This window comes from Muntiacus reevesi, chromosome 17, assembly GCF_963930625.1.
Source record: "Muntiacus reevesi chromosome 17, mMunRee1.1, whole genome shotgun sequence".
Lineage (NCBI taxonomy): Eukaryota > Metazoa > Chordata > Mammalia > Artiodactyla > Cervidae > Muntiacus > Muntiacus reevesi.
The window spans coordinates 37410890-37430462 of record NC_089265.1 but is presented as its reverse complement, the minus strand read 5'-3'; the positions used below and the strand labels follow the sequence as shown (position 1 = coordinate 37430462).

The window sequence follows — 19573 nt, the reverse complement described above, 5'->3', positions numbered from 1 at the left end:
ACTTCAGTTGTGTCCTACTCTTTGTGACCCCGTGGATTGGAGCCCACAAGGCTCCTCTGTCCATGGGATTCTCCAGGCAAGAATACTGCAGTGGGTTGCAATTTCCTTCTCCAATGTAAAGAGCATATATATATATATATATATATACATATACACACACATACATACATATATATATATATATGTATATATACACACATTTAATATATGAACAGATGTACAGTTTGTGCTATTAAAATTTCATGGGGTGGCAATGAGCAAAAAATATCTAAAACACTCTGCAAGGGGCAAGTCTGTTGGAGCACATAATAATGAAAAAAAAAAAGTAGAGAAAGACTAAAATGCTAAATATGGTCTCACACGGAGGTCTGTTATGAGTGAAAAGCATTCTTGTTTGCCACTCTGGGAACCATACCAAACTGCCCTGTGTGAATGGTTTTTAGGGAGATTACCTGCCAAGTTCCTAAATCTCTAACACAGGATATCTTTGAAATGGGCTCACTTTGTAAGGAGCTATGAGAAGTGCAGTGGGCTTCCCAGGTGGCACAGTGGTAAAGAACCCGCCTGCCAATGCAGGAGGTACAAGAGATGCAGGTTTGATCCCTGGGTTGGGAAGATCACCTGGAGAGAGAAATGGCAACCCGCTCCATGGACAGAGAAGCCTGGCAGCCTGCAGTCCATGAGGTCACAAAGTCAGACATGACTGACCACACATGCACACATAAGAAGTGTAGCTTTTTCTGTCACATGGAAACATTTAGTACAAAATTCACAAAGCACCTTACTTAATGCACTGAGGATCCAGAAAAGAATAAGCCTCAGTCTTCAGAATGCTGTGGTCAGCATGGGGACGGAAAAGCACACAAGGAGATGATGGCTTATTTGGTTTATCTTTATCATTCACCTGGTTTATTGTAATGGAGTTAAGCTTGAGTTTGTTCATTCAACATTGTTAAGCACACAGGAAATGTTGGACACTCTGGTGAGACCTTGAGATTGTGTCGATGTCCAGTATGGTAGCCATTAACCACATGTCACTATTTAAATTGAGATTAAACAAAATTTAAAAGCAGTACCTTAGTCACAGTAACCACATGTCAACTGCTCCCTAGCCATCTGTAGCTGGTGTCCACTACTACTGTAGTGGACAGCATAGAGAACATTTCTATCACCACAGGAAGGTCTACTGGGCAGCACTGGTCTAGAATTTCGTAGCACATGGATAGACCCAATGTGACACATATAGTGGTTAAGATCTGGCCTTTGGGGGTCAAACCAGCTCCACTGCTCAGCTGCTGTAGGACCCTGGCGTGTTACTTAGCCTTTCTGAGCCACAGTTTTCTCTGTAAAATGGGAGTAATCATGCTGACCTGGTGGGATTATGAAAGTTAAAGTGAAGTTGCTCAGTCGTGTCCGACTCTTTGCTACCCGGTGGACTATAGCCTACCAAGCTCCTCCGTCCATGGCATTCTCCAGGCAAGAATACTGGAGTGGGTTGCCATTTCCTTCTCCAAGGGATCTTCCCGACCCAGGGATCAAACCTAGGGATTGAACCCAGGTCTCCTGCATTGGGGGCAGACGCTTTAACCTCTGAGCCACCAGGGAAGTCAGTGAACATCAGGAGATGACACAACCCTTATCATTGCTCAATACACAGTGTCTATTGTCATTTTCATTACAATAATCATCATTATCCTTGTTATTACTGGCAACTGGGTGGCTAGACTATCCATCCAGACATTTTATATTCATGTTAAGTTCAGTAATGTTCCTGTTATGGAGGTTTTCAAATATTGGACTGTTTCCCTGCATATGTTCCCTCCCTTCAAGGCATTCCATCCTTGAGATGTTGAGAGTCTGGATTTAGGTGCCACCTTTGCCCTCAATCAGTGGTGGCTAGAAAGGTAGAGGGGTAACTCTAGAGATGTGGAGAAGTATGACTGTTGATTTGAATGCATTTCTGATATATCCAGGAGATCTGCAGGACCTCAGTAGATTTGAGAAATGGGGAACAAAGTTCTTCCTGAAGGTAACTACAAGAGAGTTATTGTACTTGCAACAGCCAGGAGCTGACTACTTTGGGGGCTGTGTTTAAAGTATTTCCAATAAATAAATAAATAAAGTATTTCCACCAAGAATCTCATTATTATGAAGCCTCTTATTGCCAGCTGGGATCTGGAATAAAAGCAAAGGCACCAACCCGTGGCCAAATCATTAAGACAAATTAAGACATATTAACATATGCTGGAAACAATTACCCACATAAATTTAATTTGTTTCACTGCTGGAAGAAAATTCTGAGAGGGCAGGGAGACACATACCCGAGGACAGTTCGGCAGCCACCCTGCGCATCTGTCACTTGTCGGCACCTTAGGGGCTGGGAGATGCTTAAACTGGATGTCGAGCAAAGGACAATATATCTGAAAATACATCTTCCATTAGGTCATGGAGCAGGTGCTTGTACAGGTTACTTAAATATCTAGATTGGTAATTTTCTTTTTTTTTTAATTACCATTATTGTCATGAATAATCATTATAATTGTCTATCAAAATAATGTATAGAGCTCAAAAATAGAATAGGAACATTTTATAATCAATATACTTAGCAAGCTTATATATTTGCATTATTGTTTGCTCTTTTTTAAGAGACTAAAACTAAATATGAGCTAGTTCATTGGTTTCTGAGTTGTAGCTTTCAGTATCTCTTTTGCTGTCATTTTATTTCACTATTTTTTTGTCATTATGATTTCTTACAGAATTATTGTTTTTAATTGTCTGAACAATAGGAAAACAAAGTCTGCTCAGCACACCACATTCTTTTTCCCAAAGAAATAGAATCTTGCCATCCAGGTTATTCTAGGATGTGACTGTTGCAATATGCTCACTGTACAGTAATTGTGCAGTCTTGCTCTGGAGGTTGATGAATGAACCCTTAACAACATAGTGGGGTAACTTCTAGAGGCCAGAGCCTCTTCCCTCAAAATATAGCTTCAGAAGAAGCAATCAACAGCCAGAGGAATGGTGTGTTTAGAGTGAGAGATGTCTTTTTCTGTCATCATCATCATCATCATAGCTTCCTTACGGATTTTTCCCAAACGTCAACTATGTCTGATTATATTTGAGGAGCATAATCCCCTAGTCACTTAAAAAAAATGGATAGGCCTTTTATAGTGTGAGGAGTGAATATAAAACCTACTTGTGTTTGCGGATAGCCTGCATGTTTACTGCCTTTTCCTTGGGGTTGCCTTATGGCCACCTCTTCGTTTTTCCTGCTACCCTGTACTTCAGGGTAACAGTTCTGGAACAACTCATGCGTGTCGAAGACTCAGAAAATCATTTTCTGTGGTAATCATTTGATTCAAAATGTGATTCTCATTTTGGAAATCAGACAGGGTAGTCTGAAACTTCCAAATGATAGCTTGCTGAAAGATGATTTGATAGCTTCTCAACCTGGCTTTGTGTATCACATAGAAGCAGTCCAGTTAGAGAGATGCATCATTTGACCACATTTATATGAGCATCTTTGATGGAGGGCAAAGGTTTCTAGCAAGTGGGGATGTATGCTTTCCACCTCTGTATCTGTCCTTGGCATTCCATACAACCACTGTAAGTCAAGTAACATTCAGTCATTTTTCTGACTATTTGAAATGAGGCAAAAGTGGTTCTCTCGCCCATCCAAAGATTTTTTTTTTTTAACCTGAAAATCACTTTATATTTATGAAATATAAGTTAGATGTCAAATATATCTTAGATGCACTCTACTACCTTCTCTTTTCCATTTCTTATCCATTCAATTTTTTTTTTTAGGGTCTTACCTTTATGACTTTATTATTTTTAAAAAAATTTTTTTATTAGTTGGAGGCTAATTACTTCACAACATTTCAGTGGGTTTTGTCATACATTGACATGAATCAGCCATAGAGTTACACGTATTCCCCATCCCGATCCCCCCTCCCACCTCCCTCTCCACCCGACTCCTCTGGGTCCTCCCAGTGCACCAGACCCGAGCACTTGTCTCATGCATCCCACCTGGGCTGGTGACCTGTTTCACCATAGATAATATACATGCTGTTCTTTCGAAACATCCCACCCTCACCTTCTCCCACAGAGTCCAAATGTCTGTTCTATACTTCTGTGTCTCTTTTTCTGTTTTGCATAAAGGATTATCGTTACCATCTTTCTAAATTCCATATATATGTGTTAGTATGCTGTAATGTTATCTTTCTGGCTTACTTCACTCTGTATAATGGGCCCCGTTTCATCCATCTCATTAGAACTGATTCAAATGAATTCTTTTTAACGGCTGAGTAATATTCCATGGTGTATATGTACCAGAGCTTCCTTATCCATTCGTCTGCTGATGGGCATCTAGGTTGCTTCCATGTCCTGGCTATTATAAACAGTGCTGCAATGAACATTGGCGTGCACGTGTCCTTTCAGATCTGGGTTTCCTCAGTGTGTATGCCCAGAAGTGGTATTGCTGGGTCATATGGCAATTCTATTTCCAGTTTTTTAAGAAATCTCCACACTGTTCTCCATAGTGGCTGTACTAGTTTGCATTCCCACCAACAGTGTAAGAAGGTTCCCTTTTCTCCACACCCTCTCCAGCATTTATTGCTTGTAGACTTTTGGATAGCAGCCATCCTGACTGGCGTGTAATGGTACCTCATTGTGGTTTTGATTTGCATTTCTCTGATGATGAGTGATGTTGAGCATCTTTTCATGTGTTTGTTAGCCATCTGTATGTCTTCTTTGGAGAAATGTCTGTTTAGTTCTTTGGCCCATTTTTTGATTGGGTGATTTATTTTTCTGGAATTGAGCTGTAGGAGTTTCTTGTATATTTTTGAGATTAATCCTTTGTCTGTTTCTTCATTTGCTATTATTTTCTCCCAATCTGAGGGCTGTCTTTTCACCTTACTTATAGTTTCCTTTGTAGTGCAGAAGCTTTTAAGTTTCATTAGGTCCCATTTGTTTATTTTTGCTTTTATTTCCAATATTCTGGGAGGTGGGTCATAGAGGATCTTGCTGAGATTTATGTCAGAGAGTGTTTTGCCTATGTTCTCCTCTAGGAGTTTTATAGTTTCTGGTCTTACATTTAGATCTTTAATCCATTTTGAGTTTATTTTTGTGTATGGTGTTAGAAAGTGTTCTAGTTTCATTCTTTTACAAGTGGTTGACCAGTTTTCCCAGCACCACTTGTTAAAGAGGTTGTCTTTTTTCCATTGTATATCCTAGCTTCCTTTGCCAAAGATAAGGTGTCCATAGGTTCGTGGATTTATCTCTGGGCTTTCTATTCTGTTCCATTGATCTATATTTCTGTCTTTGTGCCAGTACCATACTGTCTTGATGACTGTGGCTTTGTAGTAGAGTCTGAAGTCAGGCAGGTTGATTCCTCCAGTTCCATTCTTCTTTCTCAAGATTACTTTGGCTAGTCGAGGTTTTTTGTATTTCCATACAAATTGTGAAATTATTTGTTCTAGTTCTGTGAAAAATACCGTTGGTAGCTTGATAGGGATTGCATTGAATCTATAGATTGCTTTGGGTAGAATAGCCATTTTGACAATATTGATTCTTCCAATCCATGAACACGGTATGTTTCTTCATCTGTTTGTGTCCTCTTTGATTTCTTTCATCAGTGTTTTATAGTTTTCTATGTATAGGTCTTTCGTTTCTTTAGGTAGATATACTCCTAAGTATTTTATTCTTTTTGTTGCAATGGTGAATGGTATTGTTTCCTTAATTTCTCTTTCTGTTTTTTCATTGTTAGTATATAGGAATGCAAGGGATTTCTGTGTGTTAATTTTATATCCTGCAACTTTACTGTATTCATTGATTAGCTCTAGTAATTTTCTGGAAGAGTCTTTAGGGTTTTCTATGTAGAGAATCATGTCATCTGCAAACAGCGAGAGTTTTACTTCTTCTTTTCCTATCTGGATTCCTTTTACTTCTTTTTGTGCTCTGATTGCTGTGGCCAAAACTTCCAACACTATGTTGAATAGTAGTGGTGAGAGTGGGCACCCTTGTCTTGTTCCTGATTTCAGGGGAAATGCTTTCACATTGAGGGTGATGCTTGCTGTGGGTTTTTCATATATAGCTTTTATTATGTTGAGGTATGTTCCTTCTATTCCTGCTTTCTGGAGAGTTTTAATCATAAATGAGTGTTGAATTTTGTCAAAGGCTTTCTCTGCATCTATTGAGATAATCATATGGTTTTTATCTTTCAATTTGTTAATGTGGTGTATTACATTGATTGATTTGCGGATATTAAAGAATCCTTGCATTCCTGGGATAAAGCCCACTTGGTCATGGTGTATGATTTTTTTAATATGTTGTTGGATTCTGTTTGCTAGAATTTTGTTAAGGATTTTTGCATCTATGTTCCCAAAGACCTTTTGAAACTAGATCTAAACAATGTGGTCATGAGTTTCTTAGATTATCTGTGCCCTCAGAAATTTTTATTTATATCCCAACTTATTAAAACAAGGGTTTTAAGGAGTCTCATAATCAAAGCCATACAGACTATGGTTTTAAACATAAAAGCAATTTGAAAATCATGAAAAGAAGGAAATCTGCTAGCCAGGAAGGATAATGAAATGACTGTGCTTTATTATTGAATTTGGTCCTGATATCGTCTAAAAATCCATCACTAAGGAGATGATTAAATACCATATGGTACAGCCACATGACAGAAGATTATGTTGCCTTTAAAATTATCTGCAGGGTGAATTTGTAACAATAAGAAAAATGCTTATGATATTGTATTTAGAAGAGAGAGGATTATAAACTATAAAACTATCTCAGCCCTGTTTATAAAAAATTGAGGAAAATATATGGGGATAATATTCACCAGAATATTAACAATAGCTGATGACATGAAGTGATTTTTGTTTTCATCTTTACATTTTTTCCTTTCTTTAGATAATTGTAATGAACATATATATTACTTAATAATCACATATAAAAGTTATCTTTTTAGTTGACTCTGAGATTCCTGACAGGAAAGGCAGAAAGGGAAATGATCATGAGTTATACAATTTTTATTATGTGATGAAAGAACCTTCTCAGTTCTTTAAGGTAAACTTTTCCCTAATACTGAATCCCAAAAGAATGTCGAGTGATACAATGGTAAAGTTCTTAGAGCAGATGCCAAAGAGGGACTCCTCTTACTTGTCTCATGACCACCCCTCTCAGGAGTCACAGACACAGCACTCACTAAGAGCTGAGGTGGTGGGGATTTAGCCAGAGGGGATCTTGCCCCCTACTAACCTTCAGTCTCTTAATTTTGCATTTGGAATACTGAAATGGTTCTTTCCCCCAATGTATTTATTCAAAGAAAATGTGTGAGATAGACCTAGCAAATAAAGACATACCGCTCAGCTCTTTTCACATCTTGAGGACTGAATTGCCACCAGTCCTGGAAATTTTTCTTCAAGTAATATAATTTGACTTCTCGCCCTTTCAGGTGTTGCTACACTGGATTCCAACGTATCTGGAAAAATTGGTCTGCGTGCTGTGGTTTATTATTTCTGTACCACTCTCATTGCCGTAGTTTTAGGTAAAATTTATTTCTGAATCCTTTTTTTTTTCTGTATAATTGTGACTTTCCATTTAAAAGTAGTTGGTTTTTTTAAACGCACACTTTTTTAAAGATCAGAAAGTACAGTTGTTAAACTGCTATGAAGCTGTTAGGCTTGAAGTCAGCACAGAACCTTTTATATGAACAAATATAATACTGACTGAGTTTCAGCCATGGTACTGCTTATTAATGTCTCTAGTAAATAAACAGAGAGAGGGACAATTCTTCACCTTATCTGGATCATTGGGTCAAAGAAAGTGAAGCAAAGAGCTAATCGTTAAACTTGATAATTAGTCTATAATAGTGGGTTTGAGTATAATTATAAAGTATTTCAGACATACAGCATTTCAGTACATTTCTAATTTCACATAGTGCCCAGAGCTAATAGAAATCTTGCCAAGTATAAATTTCACTTGAAAGAGGGAGAATATTCTAATAAGGGACTATGGTTGCTCATATACCTTTGACACTTTTGTGAAAAAAGTATGGTCCATTGTTTGTGACCTAGCATGACATTTTAAGAAGGATGCCCCCAGTGGTGAGAGGGGGCAGTGTACTCAAATGTTGCAGCCAGCTTGACCCTTAGAGCTCTGCTTTGATGAACTGAGGATGTCATAAGATTTTAATGGTATTAAGCCAGGTGACCTAGGAGGCCCTGAACCCTGCCTTAAACCAAAACCACATTTCATTAGGCTCCTGAGGGAGGCCAACACAAAGAACAAAGCTGGGCTGATACCTTTTCTGCAACCCTGAGAGGGGAGAGTAGACCACACCCATTCATGGCCCCTGTATTGCCACTGACTCCTCCTATCAGCAAAACTAATGCATTCAGCATTCTTAAGTCCTACCCCGTTGGAGGGGCATTTCTTTTTGAGAAGAGTGATAAGGGTATGGGGCCTTTTCTTTACTCCCCTCCAGTTCATCAACCTGGTCTTTCCTAAAACCTCCCACCTCTGCTTGGACACCTCAAGCAGAACCCATTAGCTCCAAAATGGTCCGTTCAGATTCTGGTTGTTTTTATTTTTTGACCACACAACATGCAGGGCCTTAGTTCCCCGGCCAGGGATTGAACCTGCATCCTCTGCAGTGGAATCATGAAGTCTTAATCACTGGACCTCCAGGGAAGTCCCAGATGCCCTCTGTTTAAACAGTTTTTCTTTATAGCAAAATCAACTCTCTCTCCTCAGAACTCCCGTTCTCATTGCACCCCCTAAGAGTCACACAGAACAACCCTCCCTAACCTAAATCCTTTTGTGGGTTACACACAGCTTTTCAGATATTTGATGGCTGTGGTATGACAGAAAGACAAGGCTTATTCTCTGTGACCCTCAGAAAAATACCAGCATCTATGGGTAAAAGTTACAGAAAGATGCTGAGTGCCCTGAGTTGGAAAATAAGTCCTTCTCACCCCGACCCCTGCCGAGGCAGATCTCATAAGCTAAAGAAGAAAAGAGCATTCTCATCAGCAAGTGTTTCCAGAAGCAGTTCTGGAATGCAGCCGCTCATTTTTTAAAAACACACAGGAAGAGTTCCTTCTGCTTTATTTAGATGGCAAGTAATTAAGGCAGTAATTCTGCTGAGGTTCCTGCTGAGGCTTGGTATTTGGGGTAGATTTCTCAGGGTCCCCATCCCACTATTGCCTGGCACTCTAAGATGGATGCACAAGAGGTATCAGGTGCCCTGGGAGATTCTTAATGCTCTGTGGGTGTTATCTTTGGTTACAGGTATCGTGCTGGTGGTGAGCATCAAGCCTGGTGTCACCCAGAAAGTGAATGAAATTGACAGGACAGGGAACACCCCTGAAGTCAGCACAGTGGATGCCATGTTAGACCTGATCAGGTGGGTGTCCGGCCAGCAGCGTGGCTTCACAGGCATACAGCCTATGTAGTTGCACAGGGCCCCGTGCTTGGTTTAATGCTCTGCTAATGCCATCTTGAAATTTTTTGATAATTTTTAAATTATTGTATGTGTTAATTTTGCCCTGGACCCTGCAAGTTACATATCCAGTCCTGCTTTCCAGGTGATGGTTCCACAAGGGAATGGAAGGAACAGGGTCTCTCTCAGGGTTTAGGATGGACAGAGATGCCCAAAGATACTTGTTGCATTAAGATTCTGGGCTGTATTGGGTAGTTGGTTCTGAAGCAACTTGAAGAAATATATTTTTTAATTGTACAGGAGAAACCCTCTTATCTGAAACAATCAGGGCTATAGATTGGTCAGTCAATTTTAAAAAACAGCATTTAAAGCAGAGAGTCATAAATATGCACTACGTACTTTGTTTATGCTTAAAACTTAAAGGCATTTATTTACCCTTTTTTTATGTGGGGCCAAGGTCATTTCTTTGTGTCAGTTTATTGTAATTTCATATTTCTGTTGCCTAGGCTGCCTTTATAAATGCATCATCTACAATTTCCAGGCTCAGTTTTCATGAAGTAGAGCAACAAAACCCTTAGAAATTGCAAGGAAAGCTGAGAGCTGAGTTCTTCCGGCTGTTCTTTTTATTTCAATTGTCTTCCCTTACCTAATGCAACAACAGAAATTTTACTCACTTGCCTTGAATGAGTTTCCAGGCATTCCAGCTTAGTTTTTATAGAAACTGCTCCTTCCTTTTCAGACTCATATTGCATTGATTTACATAATATTTCATTCAATAATTACAATGATATTTGCAACTGGCATAAAGAATTTGGGAACAAGTGCAGTCGACTCTCATTGATGAAAACAGAAATGTGCGAAATCTTAAAAAAGTCTCTTAACTGTGCGTGTCCACCTGCTAGTACATATTTCACCAAGGACAGCAACCGTGTTGGCTACTCAATGAATCAGTTAAGTGTGATGGTTAGTTGGGAGAGCTTTCTATTCCCTAACTGAAGCTCAGTAGAGAAAAAGAAATCTTAATACAGGAAGCATTATGCAAAGGCGAGACCAAAATCATAGTACTAATCCTATAGCATACTCATTTCCATCAATGTATTGGGTGCGACAAAAACAAACAAACAAAACCCACTTTTGTCTTAATGTGATACTGCTTTTCATGTCTCCAACAGGAATATGTTCCCTGAGAACCTTGTCCAAGCCTGTTTTCAGCAGGTAAGGATAATGATTTTTGCCCTCAAGCTGTTCTACTCTTCCTCCTTACCCATTAAGTTTTTTTTTTCTTCTATTACCTAAGAAATGGAATTAGCCCATCAAAAAAGGGGAGATGTATTAATACCTGTGAATGGAGGAATTTCCGGTGGCCTGTCAACCCCAGTCTTTCCAGCCATAGGAGCATGCCTGTTGTAGCTTACACTGCTCCCTTTTCCCTTAGGCTTCATTTTTTCCCCAAATGGTTTCAACTGGGGCAAGTCAGGAACCTGTCAAATAATGAGTGTTCTCAGATCTGGCTTCTAACACCTAGTTTCGGAGAACCACTTTTTATTTGTGAAGAAGCTCAGACTATCTGCAGATATAATGCAGTTAGGAAAGGTAACCTCTACCCCCACATTGGGAAATCAGTATGTGACCTGTGTGGGTGGTTAGTGTTCCTGGTATCTGGTATTTTCTTTCATCACTACGTTCCCACTGCTGGCACTCTACAGAGCAATGTAACAAAGCCACTTTTTTTCCTTTAGGGAAGTTTCACAATCTCTTCACTCCCATTTCCTTTAAGCCTTCTTCTCTTGTTTATCTATGCACTTTAAGACAGCTGAGTCTATCACAAGCTGCTGAATTCATTTACATAAATTACACAAACAGAGACCTCTATGTTGACCAACAAAAATGGCAATTAAATTGCTCCCTGCTGACCTCCAAGAGGCACAGAACCACCTCTATTTAGGGGGTGCATTTGCGGTTCAGCCACAGTGGTCAGTTGTAAGGTTCCTGGTGTTGGCAGAGCCTTGTAGGAGTAACATTTATGCCCACTGTGATGATATACTAGCTCTTTCTTAAACGTCTCTGCTGAAGCTCAGCAGAATCAAACGGGTGAAGGAAGGGAATTTAACAGAAATCTCACTCACGTAATAGCCCTAAAGGGACTATTGACTTTGGAACAACCATATAGTTCTTGATGTTTACTAAAGTCATGGTAACTAAATTTAAAGTGATGTGGTGTTTTTTCCCCAGGTTGAAAATAATAAATGAATAAATAAATAGAAACAAAAATGATTGACAGGATTCCTGTAGAATCTATTAAAGTACCTAAAGATAAAACCTATGCTTTCTTCTACATTGTTGTTCCATTAATTGGTCCCTTACTACAAAAGTGAGAGAACATTTTGACACCATTGATGGTGGCTATGGTGGTCAGAGGGTTGGAGTTCTCAATCCCAGTTTTGCTTCCAAAGTCTCAGGGGTAGTACCGTCCAAAACCAAAGCCGATAGAGGCCTCAGAGGTGGAACCTTTCAGTGACACTTATCTGGCCAAAGTAACATTCCTATGGTTTATCCTTAGGAGCTTAAAAATTCTTTTTTTATTTCTTTGACCTTTCCCCCCTCCAACATGCAGTACAAAACCACACGTGAAGAAGTGAAGCTTTCTGAGGAGCCAGGGACAAACAGCACCGAAGCGTCTGTCACAGCCATCATGACAACTGCCATTTCCAAGGTACCACTTACACCCTTTTGTCTGCTCCCTTCCCCAATAGGCAGGGGCCAAGTCATGAGTGAGCAGGAGATGGAAATAAGTAGATCCTCATTGTTCTCAGATTCCACATTTGTGAATTTGCCTATGTACTAAAATGCATTTGTAACCCAAAAATCAGTATGGTGCTGGTCATTCACAGACACACCAAGAGTGGTGAAAAATGTAATTTGCCCATGCACATGTCCCAGCTGAGGTTGAACAAGGCTATGTTCAGCAGTTTGTTTTTTTCCTTTTTTTATTGGAGTATAATTGCTTTACAATGTTATGTTGGTTTCTACTGTACAACGAAGTGAATCAGCTGTATGTATACACACATCCCCTCCCTGGTTCAGCTCTTATATGGTAAATGTGTGTCCTCTGTGCGGTGTGTCTTTGCCACATTTTTCTCAGTTTTGTGTGTTAGCTTGGTAATTTCACTGTTTGAAACGTCTCCCAACCATCGTGCTGCACTGCTGGCTAGTTAGTGTTCCCAAACGCAAGAGAAAGCTGATGGTCCATATGAGAAAATACATGTGTTAGAGAAGTCTCATTCAGGCATGAGTTAAAGTGAGTTCGATGTTAGTGATTAAACAATATATATTAAATAAGGTGTCTTTGAACTTAAACACAGAGAAAACAAGGTTTCATATTGATTATTTGACCAAAATGATATGACTGTTGATTCCTAGGAACCTAATCCTCTGTTTCCCCTTAGGAACATTGACTCAATATTCCCTAAGTCAGTGTTGGCGGCCACTGTATAGAGTATAACTTCTGAGAATAATGAAGAGCAACTGAACCACACAGAGAAAAGAATGAGTCCTGTCACTTCTGTCTCTGCCACCCAGAGTTGAGTTGGGTATCTCTGGGAACATCGTTAGATTTGCAAGACCACATAAACATGGAATGCAGGCCTGCAGTTCCTTATTTAAAACTCTCTGCCCAAATATGATTCTGAGTCCAGAGTTTTTCACTTTAGAAGGGCCAGGTGATGTGTATACGATATGTTATACAACATCTTTAAGTGAAATTGGCAATAATAATCTAGAATCAAGCACATCAACATTTCTGCAACTAACTTACAGTGTGGCTACTAAGTGAGAAAAATAGGCTATCTGTAGCCTCATCTCAGTTCAGGATAGGTTTTGCCAACAGGAGTTTGCCATAAACTTATCAATGAAATCAGTTGGCTCTGAGAACTTTTAGGATTTCATTGTTCGAGATTCTGGTGGTTTAGTCACTAAGTTGTGTCCGACTCTTGTGACCCCATGGACTGTAGCCTGCCAGGTTCCTCTGTCCATGGGATTCTCCAGGCAAGAATACTGTAGTGGGTTGCCATTTCTTTCTCCAGCTGGAGATTAGATCAGGTTGGCCTGAAGTAGTACATTTGTAGTCCTGTAGTAGATTTCTCCTGAATGTACTCTGCCTTCACTTAGGAAGGAAAAATTTAAGGGGAAAGAAAATGCAGTAGATTTAGGAGTTCACATTAAATAGGCCACGGTTAGCTCCCCCTTTTTTCCTACAGAAAGCCCTCCATGACCTGGCTCCTCCCTGGTTTCCCAGCTTACTTCTCGGTGAGCCCAATCTATTCTATCTAGATCCAACTCCTCAATGAATTCCTGCTCTTGCTTCTTGATACGGTTCCACAGAGATTTTTCAGAGCACTCTCCATGAGCCAAGCTCTGATGGGCACTGGGATTATGACAGAGAAAATACACATGTGATATATGCTCTCGTGTGAAAAGCGATGAATATTACAGTTGGAAAAAATAGAATACTCCCTAATAGAATAGGGAAGTCTAAATTAGTGTGGCGGCTGTAAAGGATGAGTAGAGTACAGAGACCTGGTGTGTGATGATGTCTGCCTTTCCTTACCATTTTTCTGGAGTCTGCTTTCTAGATCTCTGCTTATCTCCTGGCTGCCTGCTGCTCGAGCCTGTCCTTCACTGTCTTCACAGCCCTCATTCATGTCTCCAGTCTCCACAGGATGCCTGTAACTCATAGCTTGGCTGTGCAGTTAATTACACACCATCTTGCTATCATTGGCTCATGTTTCTCACAGTTAGTCTTGTCTATCCAGCCGCATTTTAAGACCTTACGCTGTAGCCAATGCAGTTAACATACTAACTGCTCGATAAATATGTGTCTGTCATGTCAGATCATAAGTAAGAAATAATTGGTACCCCAGTGGCTCATCCACATAATTCTTTATAAACCTGGTTTGCACCACTCAGAATATGTTATCTTCCTGTGAAATCTCTCAGTTAAGCTGATGCTGCACAACTAGGATCGAATTATCTCTTGGTATATCCCATGCTACTCATGTGTGTGTGTGTGTGTGTGTGTGTGTGTGTGTGTGCGCGCGCACATGCATGTGCAGTTGTATCCGACTCTTTGTGACCCTATGGACTACAGCCCATGGAGGCTCCTCTGTCCATGAGATTTCTCCAGGCAAGAATACTAGAGTGGGTTGCCATTTCCTCCTCCAGGGGATCTTTCCGACCCAGGAATTGTACCCTCATCTCCTGTATTGGCAGGCGAATTCTTTACCACTGAGCCACCTGGGAAGTCCCCATGCTATTCTTACCCAGGATAAAATGAAGAAATGGTTCATAGTAGTAGATATCTGGTTAATTTTTATCTAAAATAAAATCCTATTGGTTATCTAAGGTTAGAGGCAGTAAAAAATGTTCCTGTGTTCATTATCAGGATAAAATAGATAGTAAAGTGTCCTAAAAATGTCTGCACTGGTAAATATTTTGAGCTTCCTGCATTATTAATTTGTATCTTTTTATGCAGACTCCTAATGTAACTACTAGTTAAAATAACTGAAAAGTGCCTAAAGTTATTAAAAATTTAAAACACCCCAGAATAAGAAATCTTCAAAAGAAATATTCAAGTATGGATTTGCTGAAAGAGAGGGGGGGGGGGAAACACTTCAAACTTCAATGCCAGAGGTGGGGGTAGTAAAATTTGATACATGCGTAGGTGGGGTGTTTTTTTTTGCTCCTAAACTCGTTGATCCTAAGTTGTTGTTAGGTCACTAGTTTGTTTGGTTATCATATCTTCCTGTTTCAGGGTCTATGCATCCTAACAAGATTATAATCACGCATCAATATTATTCTCTTGGTTTTAATCCACAGAACAAAACAAAGGAATACAAAGTCGTAGGCATGTATTCAGATGGCATAAATGTCCTGGGCTTGATCGTCTTTTGCCTCGTCTTTGGAATTGTCATTGGAAAAATGGGAGAAAGGGGACAGATTCTGGTGGATTTCTTCAATGCTCTGAGTGACGCAACCATGAAAATTGTTCAGATCATTATGTGGTGAGCAGACACCGGTTAATGCCATCTTGCTTCCCCTGATGGCTGACCCTTCAAAACTAGAAGGAAAAGGTTTATGTTTCTCAACTCACCTCACCCTAGAGTATTAAATAATTCCACGTATTACACACGACTCAGTTCACTAATGAAAGTCTAGAGATCAGCCATTGTCTTTTCTACCAAGGTCCTTGATCATCTTGCAACCAAGCAGCATTTATGTAAGAAAGAACTCTTAAAGGAGTGATTTGAAGGAGTTTTCCAGAACACAGGTTGCTTTCCTTATCAGGCCCCATGCAGAAGGGATGCAGTAGGTACACATGGGCCCTAATACATCCAAATGAAAGCTGCCATAGGCAAGCATAGCAGCTGCACCACCTGAGCATCTGCCCTGTCCCTGGAGATGCTGAAAAGTCCACCTTGCCTGGGAGACCTCTGCCTCTCTTATCTCACAGCAAGTTGGTTCGAAGTGTAGACCTTGACAGTGACAGTAAAGGGTTTAGTTATTTCAGTTAATCCTGCTGAACTTCAGCTTCATCATCTGTTAAAAAGGATAATAAAGTCTAGCCCTCAAGTTGGGAGGAGTACATTAAGTGAATGATGCATGTGAAATACCTAACCCAATGCAAAGCATGTAATGATAGCTCCACAAACAGAGCTATCACAACAGAGCTATTACATAACTGGTTCTGTTGCTGATACCACTACCTGGGAAACAAGATGACTGTGTCTAGAACGAGCCTAGAGGCCATGATTGGAGAGTCAAGCTAGAGAGAGACCTGCAAACATGACAGTCAGCAGGGTGTATGTGCATAGGAGCAAGGCATGGGGTATGGACCAGAGTGCCCCTTATGGTGGCATGGGTGGGTAGAATTTAAGGTGCACAGGGGTGCTGAAACCTGTAGCCAGTGTAGTCCAGCTGGGCTGAAACTGAGACCTTAGCTTCATTGTGTATACCCTGTGCCCTTCCCAGCTAAGGGCACACCCCAAGCCGAGGTATATGCCCTGGCTTGTTTCTTTCCCAGCATTTCCACCCTGAGAAAATATTTGATGACAGAAGTATGTCTTTTTTTTTGTGCTTACTTTCTAGCTACATGCCAATTGGTATTTTGTTCCTGATTGCCGGAAAGATCATAGAAGTTGAAGACTGGGAAATATTCCGCAAACTGGGCCTTTACATGGCCACCGTCCTGAGTGGGTATGTCAGACTCAAGAGAAGACACTGAAACCTCATTTGAGCCAATGAATTGCTGTTGAGAGGCCAGGTTTCAGTTGGTGAAACTGGCTTCTCTCCCACTGGCAGGGAAAGATGAGGTTCAGGGATAAGAGAGCAGTGGGGAGAAGGGCTGCCCTTTAACAGCTGAACTGGAGGTGGATCACACTGTGCTAATTTCCAGATCTTGGCAGAACAGCCTGGACCATGCTTTGTCACTGCCTTTATTAGCTGTGTTAAAATCATTTCTTAAGAGAAAAACCCACTGGTAGCCTCTCTTGGCCCTCTCCTGGCCTTCCCTTCTTCAAGGATGTAAGCCAACCAAACAAGTAAGAACAGTCCCCATGTACCCTGAGCCTGAAAGAAATTAGGCAGGGCCTAAACTAAGTTAGACTGGAGCAAGCAGGAGTGGGATGGGTGGTTGGTTCCAACCCTGTTGGGGAACTGGTAAGCACTGTCACACCCTGCATCATCAGAGAGGGTGCTGGAGAATCTTCAGGTTGGTAGGAACTGTGCCAAGCAGGAGATGGCTGTGTGCATATTTCCTGTAGCAGACTTTTTGGTTCCTTGAAGGGGAGATGTAGTGGGATAGGTTACGAATGGTGCCACCAGATGTCGTTCCGGGGGCAGGATATGTCACATATGCTAAGAAATATGGACCAGGGGAATGACTAACCATCATCAGTTTGACTCACATAGGTCAGTTCCCCCAAACACCCAGCGGGAGGAATCAGCTCACCTGCTGGAACTCAGTTGCACTGGGGAGTATCCACTGCATAGGATTAGGTTCTTAATCTGTGTTTACTAAAAGCAGAGTCATGCTGGTCAATGGAGAAGAAGGCCAGAGTCAAATTCCAGGGCCCCAGTAGTAATGGAGGTGGGACCATCCACCTTATTAGAGGCCAGGGGCTGTGTCCAGGTCATGGTATGGCTGAGATTTATTATGCTGAGCTATTTAATGAGAAGGTTCTGCTGGTCTCTGCCCCATCAACCTATCTAGGTTCCTAACGGAAAACTAAAAGTCAATTTCTCATAGTTCTAAGCCATAGGCTGTCTGTAAGATCCCTTTCTTGACCTCCAGGATCTATATTTTAAATGACCATTTCTTATTTCAGCTTCACGTAATTGATCTGTAAACTCTGAGTTGCCATTTACATGGCATCTGCTGAATCAGTTTCATTTTTTAAGCCCTTTGGTTTGTGAAACGAGGAATAGTTTGGAATGTAGGAATGACAAAGAAAAGAGGGTCAGTCATGAAATATGACTGTAGGAGAGCAGGGATAACTTCCTCCTTAGGTACCCTGACTCCCCTCTTGGATGGTGGTGCTGTCCAACTGGATAGTGGCGTGGTCCGGGCTGAGTGCTGTGATAAGGGCTATGATACTGTTGACCACAGAGTCACCAAGGAGGGGAAGGTCAGCTGGACCTGGGAAGGTGAGGGAAGGCTTCCAGGAGGAGGGGGAGATTTCACTGAGTCTTACAGGAGGAGTAAGAATTCAACAGCAGAAGGAAGTGAAAGCATGTTAGCACACATAGCAGGAAAAGGTACAGGGCTTGGCAGCATGACATAACTATTCTGTGAGCTCTGAGATGTGGACTCAGCTACTGGCTTAGCCACCAACTTTGCCAAGATATTTGATTTGCTGAGTCTCCTCTTCCCCATGTGTTCACTGGAGACATATATTCCTGTTCTCTTTCTCACTGGACCATAATGAAAGTTGAATGATATCATGAGTACAAATGCTATTTGGAAAAAAAAAAATGAAGAGATAGTATCTTCTGTGAACCTGTTTCTCTCTCCTGTTTACAGGCTTGCAATCCACTCCATTGTAATTCTCCCACTGATATATTTCATAATTGTACGAAAGAACCCTTTCCAGTTCGCCATGGGAATGGCCCAGGCTCTTCTGACAGCTCTCATGATCTCCTCCAGGTAAACAGAAGAGGGTGTCTGGTGGACCACCACTTCCCTGGTGGTCCAGTGTCTAAGACTCCGTGCTCCCAATGCAGGGGGCCCAGGTTCAATTTCTGATCAGAGAACTGGATCCCACATGCTGCAACTAAGAGACCTAGCATGCTGCAATGAAGATCGAAGATCCTGCCTGTCAAAAAGACCCCACACAGCCAAATGAATAAACAATTTTTTTTTTAATTTTTTAAAAGAAGACGGGTGTCTGGAAGAAGTCTGTGGGCCAACACTTATCAATTCTCACCTCACCTGATGAAGCACTGATTACAGTTGGGGGGGCGTTTGTAGCTGCCCTTGAGAAATGATCTCCCTAGTTTCTGACCTTACACACATTTATTCACCCTACTGGGTATTTCTTTCCCTCTTGGCAGGGCCTGCAACCCAGGAGGGGGTTGTGTCATAGCTGGGGACAGTGACAAGCACAGCAACTTCTGATTCCTGGTTCTACCAAAAGTGCCATCATGCTTTGAGCTCTCGATTTAGTTTTTGGAACTGAGGTGTCACTTCAGGCAGGGATTGAGGACCAGAATTCCTAGGCCATCATATCTTTTCTCTTTCTATCACACAGTTCAGCAACACTGCCTGTCACTTTCCGCTGTGCTGAAGAGAAGAACCGGGTGGACAAGAGGATCACTAGATTTGTGTTACCCGTTGGTGCTACAATCAACATGGATGGGACCGCACTCTATGAAGCAGTGGCGGCCGTGTTTATTGCGCAGTTGAATGATTTGGACTTGAGCGTTGGGCAGATCATCACTATCAGGTGGGGCATGAAGTCACACTCACTTTCATCTCTGTAACTGGAATTGCTGTCAAGTAAAACACATCTGTGGAGGGAGATCATGGATGATCCGGCTGTAGACTTATTTTTGTGGTCTACAAAATCT

General features: G+C 41.1%; 1 protein-coding gene across 1 annotated transcript in view; it reads left to right on the top strand.

Annotated features, from left to right (window-relative positions):
* Positions 1 to 19573, top strand: part of SLC1A1 (solute carrier family 1 member 1) — a 76100-nt gene that overhangs the window by 46545 nt on the left and 9982 nt on the right. The window contains exons 3-10 of the mRNA XM_065907837.1: positions 7463 to 7555; positions 9301 to 9415; positions 10624 to 10666; positions 12066 to 12164; positions 15326 to 15510; positions 16595 to 16702; positions 18528 to 18650; positions 19255 to 19449. Of these exons, the coding sequence (XP_065763909.1) occupies positions 7463 to 7555; positions 9301 to 9415; positions 10624 to 10666; positions 12066 to 12164; positions 15326 to 15510; positions 16595 to 16702; positions 18528 to 18650; positions 19255 to 19449 (961 nt within the window). The remainder of the gene's footprint in view (positions 1 to 7462; positions 7556 to 9300; positions 9416 to 10623; positions 10667 to 12065; positions 12165 to 15325; positions 15511 to 16594; positions 16703 to 18527; positions 18651 to 19254; positions 19450 to 19573) is intronic.